General features: G+C 35.9%; 1 protein-coding gene across 1 annotated transcript in view; it reads left to right on the top strand.

Moving 5' to 3' along the window:
* NEXN (nexilin F-actin binding protein) overlaps nucleotides 1-20227 on the top strand; it is a 42362-nt gene that overhangs the window by 8370 nt on the left and 13765 nt on the right. The window contains exons 2-9 of the mRNA XM_081088428.1: nucleotides 4975-5053; nucleotides 6894-7085; nucleotides 7277-7355; nucleotides 7440-7588; nucleotides 13772-13813; nucleotides 15139-15333; nucleotides 15438-15614; nucleotides 17435-17623. Coding sequence (XP_080944554.1) covers nucleotides 5027-5053; nucleotides 6894-7085; nucleotides 7277-7355; nucleotides 7440-7588; nucleotides 13772-13813; nucleotides 15139-15333; nucleotides 15438-15614; nucleotides 17435-17623 — 1050 coding nt within the window. The 5' untranslated portion in view covers nucleotides 4975-5026. The remainder of the gene's footprint in view (nucleotides 1-4974; nucleotides 5054-6893; nucleotides 7086-7276; nucleotides 7356-7439; nucleotides 7589-13771; nucleotides 13814-15138; nucleotides 15334-15437; nucleotides 15615-17434; nucleotides 17624-20227) is intronic.

Genomic DNA, 20227 nt, shown 5'->3' with positions numbered 1-20227 from the left:
ACCCCATCACACACACCAGTTGTACTATTTTCTTGGCATCAGCATAATACAATGGGCAAGAGTGCAGACTCTGTAGACAAACTCTGCCCATTTTTATCCTGTGTCCATCACTCATTAATTGTGTGGTCTTAGGCAAGTCACTTGATTTTTCCCAGCTGTAATAATTTACAGAAGACTTCAAATCCTATTAGATAAACTCTAAGACATTATTTTTGTACTAATATTTTAAGAAATTTTAAATTACTAGGCTTAGACTTTTTTTTTGTTTTGAGACAGGGTTTGATAATAGAATTTCCTTAAAGGGTTCTTGTGGGGAGTAAATTGGCACATTACCTGGCACACAGTAAAGGCTTAATATATGTTAGCTTGGATTATTTTCATCATTTTTTTTTTTCATATTGTGATCTAGGAGTGTGTTAGTGAGATGGTGGATTTAGATTAGACAATACAATCAGTGACTGTGGAATAGAATTCTTTCCTGTGAAGCTAATAAACCAAATGTAGTCAAATTTATACTTTTAACCTTGGTTTAGCACAGAAAGACAACTGAGTTAACAGTTGGAATACACTGTTGTTTCTACCAGCCAGAGTCATACCTTTAAAAAACTGTTTATAAAGGAATCCTATAAGTATTTATCTGCTTGATATTAAAATTAATTTCTCTAACATAAAGCTAGTTAAGAGATATGAGTCCTCTTGGTTTGTAATCTAGACCTTAAAAAACAATTCCATAACACAAAAAGCTCATGTATTTTGCTAAAACTCTTTTACCCTCAAAGTGTAGAACAGAACCAACTATCAGCAAAGGATACTTGCTTATATTTTAACCAAAAAAGTTAAGGTTTAGTACTGTTCAAATTTTCACAGACTTTCAAAAACGGAGCTCAAAATACTGAAATGACATTTAAAGAACTATTCTAAGTGGCTTTACTCAGTAAAGTTTAAAGATCAATCTTATTTCATTCGAATTCTATAAATAAGTCAAGATATAATTTGAAGATTTAAAAATAATTTGATGAAGAGAGCTAGCTGATTCATTTATTCTCTCGACTATTTTTGACAGGGTAATTCTTTATTGTCACCAAGCCACACAATTTTCTTTCATTTTTACCAGGAAAAAAGTCTTCTTGAAGTTCATCTGGCCAATTAATTCAGCTAAAATTATCAATCCCCATAGTCCTATATGAGATTGCTCAAATTTTCTTCTTACCCTTTGGTATTCCTCTTAAATGATACAAATGAATTTAAAGGTTCCCTGCTCACTTGCAGGGAATTGTAGGTTTTTACTGAAGAGGGTACATTGTAGTGAGGGACACCAGGAGTAATGAAATGAATCAAAATTATTGATACCTACTAATGTTAGATATTATTCTAGAGTCGTTACACATGTTATCTTTTCTAATCCTAACTAGGAAGCAACAGCGTTGGAACTTGGATTTAGGTCTTATGATCAAATTATGGTAATCAAAATGTGAGGTGAAGACTTATAGTAGAATGGGGGCAGTGGAAATAGTGAACATGTAAGAACAAATTTGAAAGCAACATTCACAATCTTGACAATCTATTAAAATGTAGGAGATATAGAAAAATAAACCAGTAGTAACTTTAAGGTTTGAGAAACTATGAGTATTAAGGGTAGATTTTGTTGGTTATACAAGAAGAAATATCTGATCGGTAACTCTAGATATGATAGAATGGCTCAGATAAGCGAATAGGACTAGAGCTAATTGTTATTTTATCTCAGGCATGTAGAAGTAGATTACTTGTAAACCTTGATTAATGACATACTTTCATCCAAGCATGGCCTGCTTTTATTAGTAATTGTTTTTTTAAATATATTTTTATTGATTTCAGGGAGGAAGGGAGAGGGAGCGAGAGATAGAAACATCAATGATGAGAGAGAATCATTGATCAGCTGCCTCCTGCACAGTCCCCACTGGGAATTGAGCCAACAACCTGGGCATGTGCCCTTTACTAGAATCTAACCTGGGACCCTTCAGTCCTCAGGCCAACGCTCTATCCACTGAGCCAAGCTGGCCAGGGCTATTAGTAATTGTTGTTAGTAATGTATAAGCACTCACTGGCCCATTAAACTACAACAGTTATCACTTTGTTAATAGTTACATGGAATCGAGACCCACTCACCCCATCATATTATCTCCTCACACAAAGAAAACTAGCCCCAGATGATTTCATTGGGAAGTTCTTGCAAACATTTAAGGAAAAAAAATAATACCAACTCTACATGCACTATTACAGAAAATTAAAGAAGAGAAAATACTTCCCAACTCATTCTGTGAGAGAAGTATTACTCAGTTAACAAACACAGGTGTGGCTCAGTAGTTGAGGGTCAACCTATGAACCAGCAGGTCATGGTTCGATTCTTGGTTTTTGAGCTCAATTCCTAGTAGGGACCATGTAGGAGGCAACCAATCTATAATTCTCTCTCATCATTGATGTTTCTATCTCTCTCCCCCACACCCTTCCTCTCTAAAATCAATACAAAAATATAGAACAATCACACAGGTATTACAAGAATATAAAACTACAAACCACCTGGCCTGTGTGGCTCAGTGATTAAGCGCTGACCCATGCACCAAGAGATGATTGGTTTGATTCCCAGGTTGCAAGCTGATCCCCAGCAGGGGACTTGCAGGAAGCAGCCAATCAATGTTGATGCTTCTCTCATGGATGTTTCTATTTCTCCTTTCTTCTCTAAAATCAATAAAAAAAAATATTTAAAAGAAAACTACAGACCAATATCCTTCGCAAACGTGGATGGAAAACTTCTTAACAAAAGTTTATTAAATTGAATTTATCAGGATGTATAGGGTAATACATCATGACCAATGAAGTTTATCCTAGGAATGGAAAGTTGATTTAACATTTGAAAATAAATAAATTAATTCACCATAATAAAAATGAAAACCACATGATTATCTTAATAGACACAGAAAAAGCATTAGATAATTCAACACCCATTCCTGAAATTACTGCAGCATAATAGGAATAGAAAGGAACTTAATCTGACATAGTTCATCTAAGAAAAAATCTATAGCTAAAATCATACTTATTGGTGAGAGAAAATTTTTTCTCCTGAGATCAGGAACAAGGCAAAGAAGCCTGCTCTCATTACTTCTACTTAACACTGTCCTGGAAATTCTAGCCAGTACAATCAGGCCACAAAAAGAAATAAAAGACATCCAGATTGGAAAGGAAAAAGTGTTCACAGATGATGCAATCATCTATGTAGAAAATCTAATGAAATCTAAAACAAACAAAAACCCAATGGAATTGATAATTTTACTTTAGCAGGGTAGCAGGATATAAGATCATGGTACAAAAATAAATTATGTATTTATATACTAGCAACAGACAATTATCAATTGAAACCTAAAAACACACCATTTACAAAAGCAACAACAAATGTGAAAATTTTTTAGGGATCAATCTCACAAAAGATATGGAAGACCCGCACACTGTATACTACAAAACATTTCTTTTTTTTTTTAAAAAAAAAATGTTTTTATTGATTTTAGAGAGAGAGGAAGGGAGAGAGATAGAGAGATAGAAACATCGATGAGAGAGAAACATCTATTGGCTGCCTCAAGACTTGTACATGAATGTTCATAGCAGCTTTATTTGTAATAGTAACTGGAAACAACCCTAATGTCTATCAACAGATGAATGGTTAGCAAATTGTGGCATATAATAATCAGTAATAAAAAGGAATGAACTATTGGCAAATGCAACAACATGGATGAACCTCAAAATAATTATGCTGGGTGAAAAAAAGCCAGACAATCAAGTACATACTATATAATTCCATTTATGAAAAATTTGAACTAATCTATAGTGACAGAAAGCATATCTGCCTGGGGTTGGGGGTGTGGGGTGGGAGAGGCAGGAAGAGGAAGGAAGTAAGGGGTCTGAGAAAACATTTGGGAATAATGTATATATTCATTTTCTTGATTGTGGTGATGGTGTCATGAATACATACATATGTCAGAACTTATCAAATTGTGCACTTTTAAAAAGTGTACTTTATTGTTTGTCAACTGTAACTTAGTAAAGCTATTTTTTAATTTTACAAATTACAATAAATAAATTACAATAAAACTCTGAAAAGTATTCAATTAATCCAGAAGTAGGCAAGAAAAAAAAATAAAAGAACAAAAAAGAGGGGAGAAATAATAAATAAATAGTAAATGGTAGACTTAAGTCCATTCATATAAATAATTACATTAAATGTTAATAGACTAAACACTGCAATTAAAAGATATCAGAATTGATTTTTTTTAAAAAAGCAAAGTCTAACAATGTGCTGTATTCACATGTAGAGACAGAGGTAGGTTGAAAATAAATGGCTAGAAAATGATATACTATGCAAACTAAACTTAAGAAAGCTGATGTAGCTATTTTAATATCAGATAAGTTCAAGGCAATGAGGTAAGACAGAAATTTCATACTGATGAAAGGGTCAATTCTAACAGAAGATATTAAAATCATAATGTATATGCACTTAAGAGAGTTTGAAATTATATGAGACACAAATGACAGAATTAAAAGAATAGACAATTCCACATAGTTGAAGACTGGTAAAACTAGGCCAAAAAAAAAAAGTGAAGACAGAAATTTCAATAACTCTATCAACCACCTTGACCTGGTTGATATTTATAGAATAATACACCTAATAACTGCAGGATACAAATTCTTTGCAAGTGCTCTAGCTATAGTCACAAGCTATTTTGGGCCATACGCTTACAAAGAATCTTTTAATACCATGCATCTTGTACCTTCTCTACCCTAAATCTTGGGGAAATAAACCAAGAGTTATCACAATTTAGGACTTACCTGGATAATGTCAGTATTTCTTAAGGAGCAATTAACATACTATTAATATTTACAAAAATGCATAGCATATTTTTAAAAATTAAGTCATTAAAATTCTTATTCAATACTAATATTTTTCAGGTGCAAAAATAAGCAAAGCTTCATAATCACCCCAAGACGACAGAGAGCAAAGATGAATGATATTTCCCAAAAGGCTGAGGTAAGTCTCCAGAGTTAAAAAAGAAGTAGTGGGGAAACCTAAGGTTGACTGTAGAACTGCTGAAAGGGCAGTTGTTCAGTGGAAAGGTCATGTTGACAAATTCATAACAACATAGTGTCAAGACATAAATCATAAGAAATTCACAGGCTGATCTTGGGTCCCGTAGTTTTGCTTTATTCCAATCTAAGAGTCAGATTATTAAATTTGTGAATGATAGTAAAGTGGATGTGATGGGAAGTATCTCAAGTAGAATTTTAGTATCTTGTTAAGTCTTAAAAGTTATATTTTCAGTATTAAAAAAACGGATTTGACTTGCACTCTCAGGAGTTAGCAATAATTCACTCTCAGGTGAGGGTCCCTACTAGCACTTCCTCCAGAAGCTGCAATAAAACTTCTCAGCCATTTTCTGGTTCTTGGCTGCAGTTATGGAGAGTTGTAGTAAGAAGAATCCAACCCCAAATTTGGTGATGCCCCCAAATTATAAACGTAATAAAACCTTAAATGGCCAATGACACCATAAGTAGATAAAATAGGGGCTGGGTATGCCAGATTAATTAGCAATTTGTCATTAGTGCTTAGGAGAAAGGGTTTGGCGTTCTAAGTAAGAACTGAAGCTTTATTTACTGAAACTTCTTTTAGAGATCAGCTTAATTTTAAAAAATGATGAAAATAATTTGCTTTCTAGGTTTTATAGTGGAGGAAAAGTTTTAGGAAGCTCTTTTGCCATTTGGAAATTTTCCTATAGAGCTCATCCTGTTTGGAATGAGACAGTTTTCTTACACATTAAAAAAGTATATTTTTATTGATTTCAGAGAGGAAGGAGAGGGAGAGAAATGAAACATCAATGATAGAAGAGAAATCATTGATTGGCTGCCTTCTGCACACCCCACACTGGGGACCGAGCTCGCAACCAGGGCATATGGCCTGACTGGGAATTAAACTATGACCTCCTGGTTCGTAGGTCGATGCTCAACCACTGAGCAACACCAGCCGGACATTCTTACACATTTTTAATGTTGGTTTATAGAAGTTCTGGATGGGCAGTAACAATATAAGTCATCTCTGCCTGTGCACAAAGACCCTGGCACATCTCAGCTGCAAATGAGAAATAAAGGACTGGACTTAAGTTTAACTCATATTAGATATGGAAACAAGCAAGAATATTAATGTGTGAATTAAACTTTAAAGCCTAACCTTTTGCTTTATTTTCAACTTCATCTAATTTATTGAAATTAGTCTGGGTGCCCGGCCAGTGTGGCTCAGTGGTTGAGAGTCAAACTATGAACCAGAAGGTCATGGTTCAATTCTCTGTCAGGGCACAAGCCTGGGTTGTGGGCTAGATCCCTAGTGGGGAGTGTATAGGAGCCAGCTGATTGGTAGCTCTCTCTCATCATTGTTGTGTTGATATTTCTATCTCTCTCTCCCTCTCCCTTCCTCTCTGAAATCAATAAAAATATATTTTAAAAAATTAGTCTGAGTATCTTTTAAGCAAGCAATGGGAGTAGGTTGATAAAATACAGGTTATTTTAAATTAGAATCCAGTATTCAATTTATATATTTTACTAGCCCTCAGCTTCAGCGGAATGCACTTACAAGATGGAACTTCTGTACTATATATTAATAAAATTTTACTCTCATATTTTCTATAATTTCCTTTTTTAGATTTAGACTTCAGACAGTATATAATCAGATTCTTGTGGTTAAAATAAAGGTTTCAAACTCATTTCTATTTTCTGTTTCAACAAGTATTTCTTGTATTGCTTATTCTGGTCTATCTTTACCTAACTTATTCCTATCTTTATTTTTTCAACTTTCTTTTCTTTATTTTATTCTAACGAAGATTCTGCTTTCTTCATCTAAACCTGTCCCAAAAACCTATGTGCCAAAACTTGGCAAAGGTGATGTAAAGGATAAGTTTGAAGCCATGCAGAGAGCCAGGGAAGAAAGAAATCAAAGGAGATCTAGAGACGAAAAGCAAAGAAGAAAAGAACAATATATTAGAGAGAGAGAATGGAACAGGAGAAAACAGGAGGTTATTTTATTTTATTTTACTATTGTGCAAATATTCATCTTATTAATTTATATTTCATTATTCACATTTACTGTGTTTCATATTAACCATAATTAAGATAATTTTCTGTATTTAAAAACTAATTTCCAACTCTGCATATAATGTGGTTTAGTCTAAATTTGTGACATGTTCATATTAATTTAACCATCTAGATTAAAGAAATGCTTGCTTCTGATGAAGAAGGAGAGGTATCTTCTAAAGTAGATAAAGCTTATGTTCCCAAGCTAACAGGTAAGACACTTGAAGGGTAAATTGTAAATGAAATTGTAAAGAAGGAAAACAGCAAAGTATCAAGCATGTTTCATCTATTCTCAGGAACTGTTAAAGGTAGATTTGCTGAAATGGAGAAACAAAGACAAGAGGAACAAAGGAAGAGAACAGAGGAGGAACGAAAACGCAGAATTGAGCAGGATATGTTAGAAAAAAGGAAGATACAACGCGAATTAGCAAAAAGGGCTGAGCAGGTATAAACTAAATATTAAGTTAGTATTTGCTTTAGAAACTAATTTTACAGAGTAAAACTAATCATTATGCTGCCTAATTAAAATATTTTAATGTAACACGAACCTATTACATAGTAGCTACCTTGAAAACAAGATCCTAACCACAAATATTTAATATCAAATGTCTAGAAGGCTAAGGGCAGAATGTGCCTATTTTAAGGCTGAATTTTTTTTTGTCATATACCATCTTACCCTTCCATCCACGTTCCTTACACTGTCCACATTGGTTATTTTTCTTGACATGTTAGAGGATGTTATCTATATATATAAAAGCCTGAGTGACCAAATGACCAGTAGCTATGATGCGCTCAATGCAGGAGCTGCCCCCTGGTGGTCAGTGCACTCCCACAGCAGGAGCGCTGCTCAGCTGACAGAGGGGAGCCAGACACAAGGCTCACGGCTGGCCTGGCCATCGCAGCCTGGAGACCTCAGCAGAGCTGCAGTGAACCTACCTAGTGGCAGCGGTGGCAGACGCAGCAGTGCCGGGATGAGCAGGAGCGGCAGGCAGTGTTGGACTGCCGGTTTTGGCCCAATCCACGCAGGCTATGCCGAGGGACCCCAGTATAGATATACTGGTATAGATATTGGGCTTCTAGTATAGATATAAGACAATTTCACATATAAGCTATCCACAAACACTTAATAAAATGCTGGTCTTTTAATAGCAATCAGTAAATACTTGGTTATTATCAAACACTAAGGCATAATGAGCATATCTTTCTACTCAAGAATTTGAAACCAATTAAATCACATTTTATTTAATAATGGTATTATTAGTCCTAGTCGGTTTGGCTCAGTGGATAGAGTGTTGGCCTGCAGACCAAAGGGTCCTGGGTTCGATTGCAGCCAAGGGCACATACCGTGGTTGCGGGCTCCTCCCAGGCCCAGGCCCTTGGTCAGGGCTTGTGCAGGAGGCAACCAATCTATGTGTTTCTCTCACATTGATGTTTTTCTCTTTGTCTTTCCCTCTTTCCCTAAAAAATCAATGGGAAAATTTCCTTGGGTGAAGATTAACAATAAATAAATAAATAAATAAATAAATAATAAATAAAATATGTTCTGGAAATCTAATAAAAAATGGTATTATCTAGTTTAAGTTTTGTTTTTTTTTAAAATATATTTTATTGATTTTTTACAGAGAGGAAGAGAGAGAGATAGTCAGAAACATCGATGAGAGAGAAACATCGACCAGCCGCCTCCTGCACATCTCCTACTGGGGATGTGCCCGCAACCCAGGTACATGCCCTTGACTGGAATCGAACCTGGGACCTTTCAGTCCTCAGGCCGACGCTCTATCCACTGAGCCAAACCGGTTTTGGCTAGTTTAATTTTTTTTAAGTTGGGGATGGTAATAGGAGCGGGGAGCAAATGTATGTCAGCCATCTATAATAATAATAATAATAATAATAATAATAATAATAATAATAGTGTAATATGCTAATTAGACTGGACAGCCGAACAACCTTCTGGATGTCATTCTGGACGTCCTTCCAGACGAAGCTGCTATAGTGGGGGCCGAAGCAGAGGCAGTTAGGGGCAATCAGGCAATCAGGTGAGCAGTTAGGGGCGATCAGGCAGGCAGGCAGAGTGGTTAGGGGCAATCAGGCAGGCAGGCGAGCGGTTAGGGGCAATCAGGCAGGCAGGCAGGTAAGTGGTTAGGAGCCAGCGGTCCTGGATTTCGAGAGGGTGCAGGCTGGGCTGAGGGACCCACCCTCTCCGTGCACGAATTTCATGCACCAGGCCACTAGTTTCCTTTATATAACTGATGCCCATAGAGGAGAAATGAGAATTAAAGTATTATTACTGTGATTTTATGTAATCTGTTAATGACCTTTGAATTCCCGTATATTTTAGCTAAGAGCATGAGAAGTAAGATGCTGGCATTTTTGAAATACTCAAGAATATATGAAGTCCAGAAAAAACTAATCTCTCAAATTTTAATTATTATGACAGAAACTTACAGTTCTAATAGTAATAATTATATTTTAAATAAAGAACTGATTGATCACAAAAATTTTTTTAATATATTGATAATTGTTTTACATTATAAATAATCTGTAGTCATATAGTTGAATAGATGACAGAGACAGTTATACTGTTTACTAGAGGCCTAGTGCACGAAATCCGTGCATGGGGGGGTGGGTCCCTCAGCCCAGCCTGCACCTTCTCCAATCCGGGACCCCTCGGGGGATGTTGGACTGCTGGTTCAGGCCCAATCCCACAGGGATTCCTGCGGGATTGGGCCTAAACTGGCAGTTGGATATCCCTCTCACAATCCGGGACTGCTGGCTCCTAACTGCTCACTTGCCTGATCGCCCCTAACCACTCTGCTTGCCTGCCTGATAATCACTAATCCCTCTGCCTGCCAGCCTGATCGCCCCTAGTCGTTCTCTCCTGCCAGCCTGATTGCCCCTAAACATCTCTCCACTGGCCTGATCGCCCCTAACCGCCTCTGCCTCTGTCACCATGGCTTTGTCTAGAATAGTGGTTCTCAACCTTCTGGCCCTTTAAATACAGTTCCTTGTGTTGTGACCCAACCATAAAATTATTTTCATTGCTACTTCATAACTGTAATGTTGCTACTATTATGAATCATAATGTAAATATCTGATATGCAGGATGGTCTTAGGCAACCCGTGAAAGGGTCGTTCTACCGCCAAAGGGGTTGCGACCCACAGGTTGAGAACCGCTGGTCTAGAAGGATGTCTGGAAGATGTCCTGTCTATCTGGTCTAATTAGCATATTACCCTTTTATTAGTATAGATAGATGTGCTAAACCAGATCTACACTGGAAGATCAAAAGAGATGATCAATATTTTGAGCTTTATGAGATAATAATGGTATTTATTTTCCTAGAGTTGTAAATAAGGTTACCTGAGTTAATAAATGTAAAGCACTTAGAACTGTGCCTGGTACAGAGTAAATGGCTATACATATCTAATGTTTTACCTAAATAATAATACATATAGATAAAATATTATAGAACCATTTTAGTTTCTCCTCTCATCAGTATTTTAACAAATATTGTAACAGAGTCTTCATAGTATATTATCTCTTAAAAAAAACACATTGTAATTGTGAGATTGTACTTGGCTTTTTTTTTGCCTACTCTTTAAGTGCCTTAAATCTATTTGCTATGTTCTTTTCAGCTTCTGCTACTTTCTAAAAAGAAAAATGACAAAGAAAGCAAAGCATATGCCATATTTGCATGTCAAAGACATTTATTTACCTAGACTTTGCAAATAACCACTTCTATGGCACCAATAACCACTTGCATGGTGGCAGTTAATGACATATGCCAGATGAATTATAGGCAACAATTGAAAATTCCTCTATTTTATAACTATGTACCTCTTTATCTGAGGAAAGGATGGTATATACTTTGCCCCTGACACCTCCATAAAAGACTAGTATACCTTTGCAATGAAATTTCACAAAGGAATACAATTATAATATTAGAGGCCCAGTGCATGAAATTTGTGCACAGGTAGGATTCCCTAGGCCTGGCTGGTGATCAGGGCCAAACAGGTTCCCGCCTTCCCCGTCTCCCCGCCTCCTCCTTCTCTTGCCACCCACACGCCGCTGCCACCACGCGGTTCCCCCTGCCTCCCCGCCTCCTCCTTCCCTTGCTCCCTCAGCGCCCCGCCGCTGCTGCTGCTCATCCATCATGTTCTGTGCCGCCCCCTGGTGATCAGTGCACGTCATAGTGAGCAATCAAACTCCCAGTCTCCAGGTGGAATTCCCAAGGGGACACTTGCATATTAGCCTTTTACATATGTAGATTATAAAGATAATATATATGTAATTTCATTTGTATAAAGTATAAAATAAGGTAATAGCATTATAATAAAATATATAATTAAAATACAGGGTGTTTGGTAGCAAACAATGAGTATGCACATTGTTTAGTGTACTTCTTTTAAGTCTTGTCCATTTTCAAAAAAGCACTGATTACTCACTAGACCCATTGTAACCCAGGCACTGAGTATGTAGGTAGTGGTTTCTCAAAGAAAAACTATGTGTATGTTGAAGACGTGAGTTTGAACATGATGAATACATAGGATACTCAAAGAGAGATGGAAATAAAATATAATCATGAAAGAGAACCACCTCAGTAACCCCTGATACTATGTGGCAGGGTGCCATATAGTCTTGGTTAATGAAATTTTTGACCTGTTTAATTATTTGAGAATATTTAGATAGAACGAAATGAACTACTAATAGCAATTTTTATCTTGCACATAAGTTAAAATCCTAATTAAGTACATTTTCTGCTCATATCTAATACAATTAATCTTTCTTTGAATATAAGTAGTAAAGTATGGCATAGGTAGTCAAGAAGAATCATTTAAAAAAAATTTTTTTTAATTGATTTTAGAGAGGAAGGGAGAGGGAGAGAGAGATAGAAACATCAATAATGAGAGAAAATCATCTCTGCCTCCTGCACACCCCCTACAGGGGATCAAGTACACAACCAGGCATGTGCACTTGACCAGAATCGAACCTGGGATACTTCAGTTTACAGGCTGACACTCTCTCCACTGAGCCAAATAGCCTAGGGCAAGAAGAGTCTTAATGTTTGTTTGAAAAATCCACTTGTACGAGTCCATATTCAAGAATGCTATAGCCTTGGCTGGGTAGCTCAGTTAGAGTGTCATCCCAATAAGCCAAGGTTGCGGCTTCGATCCCTGGTCAGGGCACATACAAGAATCAACCAATGAATGCATAAATGAGTGGAATGACAAATCGGTGACTCTCTCCCCTTCTCTCTATCTCCCCCCCTTCCTTTCTTTCTAAAATCAATCAATTTTTTTAAAAAGCTATAGGAGGGATTCCTGAGTCAGGAGGGAGTCTGAGTGAAATTCTTCCCAATACTCTCAATGTCTGGCTTCTCATCATATCTCTTAGAACTTTTTATTGAGAGATTGTGATTTGTAGAGGAATTGTTAACATCTTTTCGAAAGGAAATAATTTTGTAGTTATTTCATTATAGATCCAGTAAATTGTTTCTTAGTATGATACATCATTCAATAAAATGTTCACCATTTACATGGCAAATCAGTGTGATAAATAGTTCTGTAACAAAGCAAATTACTCTGAACACAACTATTGATCAACTATTAAAATATAAAAATAGATATATTTTAACGATTTGTTCAGAATAATTTATTTTTCAAGAAATTTGGTATCTTAATAAAATGTATTACTTCTTACTTGACAGAGAACACAGAAGAGTGGGATGGTGTCAGAACAGGGCCTTAGCCAGCCCAGTTCCTAGTATGAACCAAGGTACAACAGAATTCCCTTAGGCTGCGTGAGGTACACGCTACTTCCAGGCTCTTTCACCGGAGTTAAAAATCAAATTAAGATAATAAAAAATCAGAATTTTTACTTTCTAACTTTTCCCATTGCTTATATTTCTTTTTCCTGAGATCTCAAACACTGCATTCTTTAAATTACCTTTCTTCTCTTCATTTCTCAGTTTTTGTACATTAGCCTGCCCTTCAAGCTAACAGTGATATTTCTTACGAGTACTGGCCAAATTGAGCTCCCTCCTTTTGAATGAGGGACTTCCCTACCTAGATTTGGTCAAAATATAAACAATTATGACTTCCAGAAATTTTTTCCCTTTCTAAACTAGCCATGTGAAAGCCTATACCTTTCATCACACTTTATTGTGTCAGTTATATTTTTTGCCATATATTTTTTTATAAATACAGTTATGGTTATTTGATTGCTAATGATAGATTTTCTTTTACTGGGGCAGAGAAATGTTTCTGTATCTCAGTTTAAATGGATAATTTTATTAATAACTGATGCTTATGTAAGCTCACTGCCAGGTCATGAGTTTGGTCAATTATCCAAATTCGAATATTACAAAGGTAGGTAGGCTTTATTTTAATTTTTTCTTAATATATTGGTCCCTAGATATTGATATTTATATCAAAATGCAAAAACCAATATAAGGTTTAATCTTCAATTAAAGGGATATAATTAGCTAATTTGAAACAAAAATATTTCAAAAATTATAAATTAAAAATTTACCATAAGTCATAATTAAATTAGTTTTCCATTGTATGTTTAAAAGCAAAAAAAAAATAGATATCTGATGTAATGTAATGATATGAAATTCTCATTCAATAGATTGAGGACATAAACAATACGGGAACTGAATCAGCATCAGAGGTAAATGGACATTTACTTTAATGAAACAGTCACCTAAAACTATCTGATTCACAAATAATCTTTTAATTAAAAATTAAGTTTTTATTCTTTTTATTATAAATTCAGCAACAATAAAAAGGACAAAAATATTTTGCAAAGCAAGATCATATTTTTGCACTTTTGACATTATACCTTAGTGTTTTTAAAGAAAAGTATGTTTTGTTTTCATGGTTAGAGACAGTCAGTTTGAGATAACTCTGGCAAGACGACATATTTTTTTTTAACTATCACTAATAGTTGAGATTGTTGAAAGCTTACAGTTTAAAAAGGCAGTTTTCTTTTCATCATTTGTCTTCTTTCCTCAGAGTTCCTGATAGTTTATTTGGTTATCACATATTAGTAGAGAGTACAGTATTATCTATCACCATGAAGAAAAATTTAACAGCCACAGAAAATTTAGTTACCCCTTTCTATCTAACATAAAGTTAAAAATCAATTTGATGGTGTGCCTAAAACTACAGCCACATAAATTGGAAGCAACAATAGATTATGTAATGCAACTAAAATACATTAAAAACAAAAACAAATTTAAGAGTTTCAAGAAGCTCAAATGCCGAAGAGTTTTGTTTCTAGTATAAAAATGTTTTATAAGTCACTTGGAAATCCTGTTTGTTTTTACCTACTAAATATTTGCTTTACTAAGTATTTAAAAACTTGCATGGAGAGCCCAGCCAGTCTGGCTCAGTGGTTGAGTGTCGACCTGTGAACCAGAAGGTCACAGTTCGATTCCAGGTTGGGGTATGCTCTGGTTGTGGGCTCGATCCCCAGTAGGGGTGTGCAGGAGGCTCCTGATCAATGATTCCCTGTCATTGATATTTGTCTCTCCCTCTCCGTGAAATCAATAAAAAACATTTTAAAGAGATATAAAAACTTGCATAGAGAGAAAAATGGAGAAACTTTGTGTGTTTAAACTGAATCCTTCCACCATCAAATTGATTTACAGTGTACTCACTTGCACACTACCTTTTGTGGGATTAGTGCATGAATAGCTACTAGTAAATTCAGCTAATGTCATGTAGTTTTATCTGAACAGCTGTATTAACACCATCTTCTAGGGAAGAAGATGATCCTTGAACCTTATCAGCAATGGATTTGCATTACATTAACTCATAATGTACAATGACTTTGGAGATAGAGCTATTTAATAAAAATCTGTAAAAAAATATAAATTTTTGTTCTTCATAACATTGATGGCAATGTAATGAAATTCACCAATGATGGAGGTAAAGTCCCATGAAACCTAAATTTTGATTAGGAATATGCTAATTGTCTATTTTATAAATTAGGAAGGAGATGATTCACTACTTATAACAGTGGTACCTGTGAAATCACACAAAACATCTGGAAAAATAAAGAATTTTGAGGATCTAGAAAAAGAAAGAGAAGAAAAAGAAAGGGTCAAGTCTGAAGAAGATAAAAGAATAAGATATGAAGAACAACGACGGTCTCTCAAGGAAGCAAAGTGTCTTTCCCTGGTCATGGTAATTCTTTTTTTTTTTTTCCCCTTAAGGAGCAAGTTAAAGCAGTAGAGATGGTTATCAGAATTTACTTTATGATTAAAAGATGGGTTTTTATGTTTTCTTAGGATGATGAACTGGATGATGAGGCAAAAAAAGAATCAATTTCTCCTGGAAAACTGAAGCTAACCTTTGAAGAATTAGAAAAACAAAGGCAAGAAAATCGAAGGAAGCAAGCGGAAGAAGAAGCAAGACAACGTTTAGAAGAAGAGAAGCGTGCTTTTGAAGAAGCAAGGCAGCAAATGGTAAAACAATCTTATCTATACTAATAATCTATACTAATAAAAGGGTAATATGGTAATTAGACCGGATAGACCAGATGTCCTTCCGGACAAAGCCGCAGTGGCTGCATGGGCCAAGGAGGGCCGGCAGCCATGGCGGCAGCAGCAGTGGGGGTGAAGGGGGTGGCGCCTTCCCATGATCGGCCCAGTTTTCTCCTGCAGAGGGAGGCCAGACTGCGGCTTAGGCCCGCTCCCCTCTAAGCCATCAGTAGGACATCCCCTGAGGGCTCCCGGACTGTGAGAGGGGGCAGGCTGGGCTGAGGGATCCCCAAATGCACCAGGCCTCTAGTATGTGTACACACACACACACACACACACACACACACACACACACACACAGTGTACTCATTAAGAACATGAGTTTTGGAGCCAGACTGCCTGGGTTCAGATGTCTTCCATTAAAGTGTATAACATGGGCATTATTTAACCTGTCTTAGTTTCCTCATTTATAAAATTGTGAAAATAATTGTGCCTACTTTTTTAAAAAAAATATGTTTTATTGATTTTTTACAGAGAGGAAGGGAGAGGGATAGAGAGTTAGAAACATCGATGATGTGCCTGCAACCAGGGTACATGCCCTTGACCGGAATCGAACCTGGGACTTTTGTGTCAGCAGGCTGATGCTCTATCCACTGAGCCAAACCGGTTAGGACTGTGCCTACTTCTTAATTGTTAAAAGAGTTAATACCAAAAGCAGTTACAATAGTGTCATATAATAAGTGCTTCAAAAATGTTAACTCTTATTATATTAATAGATTTATCAATGAAAAATAAAATTGAAATAAGAAAACACCAATTCCAGATTGCATAAGAATTTAAAAATGGAACCTCTGTAATTTTTTAAAGCTTTCATAATTTCTTCATCAACTTTTATTAATGATGTTCTAAGGAGTATATCTCCAAAATTTTATTTTTTATTTTTTATTTATTTTTTAATTTTTAAAAAAATATATTTTATTAGTTTTTTACAGAGAGGAAGGGCTAGGGATAGAGAGTCAGAAACATTGATGAGAAAGAAACATCGATCAGCTGCCTCCTGCACACTCCCCACTGGGTATGTGCCCGCAACCAAGGTACACGCCCTTGACCGGAATCAAACCCGGGACCCTTGAGTCCGTAGGCCGATGCTCTATCCACTGAGCCAAACCGGTTAGGGCCAAAATTTTAATTTTTTAAACATTTGTTTGAAAATGTTATGAATTTTGGATAATCATAGTTGCATAATATCTATATATTTTAGATATCTTTAGTTGTCAGCTTAGTGAACTGAAATAGAAATACCATCAATTAATCAAATAACAAATTTCAATTTAATGTTAAATTAGAATCTTAATTATAAAATAAAATTTGACTTTTACAGAAATATTTTTTAATGAGAAATTTATTTTACTTCCAAAGAGAGACTGTGTAGGTATATTTTAACCTCAGTTTAAGTACATTCACACACACACACACACACACACACACACACACACTTGTGCTAAATGTTTGTTCTGGGAAAGTTAATGTTTAATAACTCTTAAATGACTCCTTAAATTTTTAAATGCTTCATCGATCTATTTAAAATTTTGACTTGCTTGAGAAGTTTTATTTAACTTGAGTATATATTTATTTGGAATTTGTTCAAATTTGAATATTTTATCATATAAAATATTATAAAAGAAGGGGATTTAGGTCAAGTATATTTAGGGCAAAGAAATATTCCTGTTGAGATGGCTGATTCTGTGCCCTTTGATTGATAATTCATTCCTGTCTTTGATGAGTGAGAGTTGTTTCTTGGCTAGGTAAATGAAGAGGAGGAAAACCAAGACACAGAAAACATTTTTAAAAGGTACCGCCCTGGGAAACTCAAACTCAGTTTTGAAGAGCTGGAAAGACAAAGGAGAGAAGAGGAAAAAAGGAAAGCAGAAGAAGAAGCCAGAAGGAGAATAGAGGAGGAAAAGAAGGCATTTGCTGAAGCACGGAGAAGTATGGTAAGACAGAATATAACTGGATAATGCCATTAGGATTCACTCAGGTTTTCAGTTAAGAGAAACCATTAAACTTTGGGGAATACCCTGTTGTTTCTGAAATTTGTGCCAACAGTAGGGATGGCAAACAGTTTTTAAGTCTCCTGTGATGTAACACCTGCCATTTACAGGTGTTTGTTTCCATGTGGTGTTGAGAAGGTTCTAATTGAATTGCTTTGCCTGGCATAGAGAGTTGAATATGGTCTTCCTTTTTCTGGGAGAGCATGTTTTCCAGGGCTAAGTATCCACGTAGGGAATTTTTTTTATCTCCACCTTTCCTTCCCTCTTCTCCACTCTCCTTTCCCTTCCCACATTTCCTCCTTCCTCTCCTCTCTTTTCAATTTCCATCACATCCAGTATATATTTAAAGCTATTTAATCACAAGTATTTAACTCCAAAATGCTCACCAGCAATATCATTGCTGGATATTGCTACCAACCTTAACTCTCACAAAGTTATACTTCTCATACCATTTTAATGATTGTGAAATCTAGTTATCTGACAAACTTTCTTTTCAAGAAAAGGTGACATGTGAACACAGCATCTCCTCCTTGAAACACTTCCATTGGCTTTGGTGGTCTGGCTTTCTTCCTGTGCCTGCGTGAGCTTCAGACACATATATCCAAGTGTTGATGAGGCTTTGTTACCCAACCAGAGACTCACAACAGAAAAATCTATCATTTTTTTCACATTTCCCACTTCTACCACTATAATCCAGGTCATTGTTACCCTTTGCCTTGGGCCAACTCTTAATTAACTTGTTTTCTTGCCCTTAATCCATTCTTCCCTGAAAAGCCAGCAGTGATCTTTCTTGAAAAAAAAAAGAAAAAAAAAAGTGAATGACAATGTTAAAAAATTTTCCACTTCCTGTAAGCAAAAAACACAAACTTTTAAAACAAATTTCTTTATAATCTTGCCCTACTATATTTTTCGTTTCATTTCTTGATTCTTCTTTGACCTGCCAGACATGCTAAATTTCTTCCCAACTCTTCAAAAAGCTAGGCTTTCATGAATGCTATATGAAGCATGTCCCTCGATCCTTTCCCTGTGTTCTGCTATTTCCTAGTTCCATTTTCTCTGGGAAGCCTTCCCTGCTAACACGTGTTCCAGAGAGGTCTTCCTTTTATGCCTTCTCATAACATTTAGGACTTCCCCAGCGTAACACTAATGTTGTGTTGTCGCTACACTCAGTGAGGCTGAGACCATTCACCAAGCATGTGGAACAACATATTCTAGCATAAAAAACTTCTGTTAATGTTTGTGGAATAAGTGAGATTAAAGCTGTCTTATGTGCATTGTGAGGTAATCCTTGCTTCACAAATGGGTTCTACCCAAAACCCCTGCAAACATTGTGAAACCACTTATTTTTTGTAGAATAATTCAGAAATGGTAAATGAAATAGCTATGAAGATCAGGAAAGCTACTCCTGGGGGCAGATTTTAGGCCCAGTGATTCACTAGTGGAATAGTGCAGGGAAGGAAAACTGTATTAAACAAAAAATCTAGTTTCCTAGAGACATTTATGTTATCAGAAAAGAGAGTTTCCCCTTCATTTATATTGTTTTCTTATCCAGGGCCAAGTATCATCATTTCATATTATAGATCAGCTAATTCATATATCACTAAATTTTTTTTTTTCAATCTTTGGATGGTAAGACCATATAAACATTGTTTCTTTTCTTTTATTTTTTTAAAATATATTTTATTGATTTTTTACAGAGAGGAAGGGAGAGGGACAGAGAGCTAGAAACATCTATGAGAGAGAAACATCGATCAGCTGCCTCCTGCAAGCCCCCCACTGGGGATGTGCCCGCAACCAAGGCACATGCCCTTAACCGGAATCGAACCTGGGACCCTTGAGTCCGCAGGTCAACGCTCTATCCACTGAGCCAAACCAGACAGGGCTAAACATTGTTTCTTAGTTGAACTGGTTCTTTGGTAAAGCCTGTCATATATAAATCTTAGAACAAATAATTACCCTTTGCCTCTCTCTTTCCCCTATGTCTATTTCAAGCCAGATGTTTATGTATATACTTTCAGAAGATAGAAAAAGAGAAGTAGGCAATTGCTTTTCATGGTGAAGTGTATTCCAAGTCAATGATTTTAAAGCAAAATTTCTAATTGCAATTTAGAGATTGCCTATATACAGGGAATAATGTAATAATAAAACTGCCATTTTGTTATCATGGTGTCAAGCACAACTAAGTGTTTCCATACTTTATTTAGTTCTCATGACAACTCCATGCAAGTTGTTGCAGATAAAGAGATTCAGACTTTGGCTAGATAACTTGCCCAAGGTCACATCTAAATGGCTGTTAGACTAGATAACAGTATGGTGATTACAAGAGGGATAGTGGGGTGGAGAGAGGTAGGAGACAGTAAAGGGGAGATAAAAATGGTGATGGAAGAAAACTTGACTGGGGGTGCTGATGTATTATAGATTTGTACCCCTGAAACCCATGTAATTTTATTAACCAATGTCACCCCATAAATTCAATTCCTGGGGGAAAAAATGGCAGTCAGACATGGAATTCATGAAAGTACTAAAGAGTCTAAATCATTATTTATA

Source organism: Myotis nattereri (assembly GCF_964212035.1).
Source record: "Myotis nattereri genome assembly, chromosome: 3".
Lineage (NCBI taxonomy): Eukaryota > Metazoa > Chordata > Mammalia > Chiroptera > Vespertilionidae > Myotis > Myotis nattereri.
Note: the sequence above shows the minus strand (reverse complement) of the source record. Positions and strands in the feature narration are given on the sequence as shown.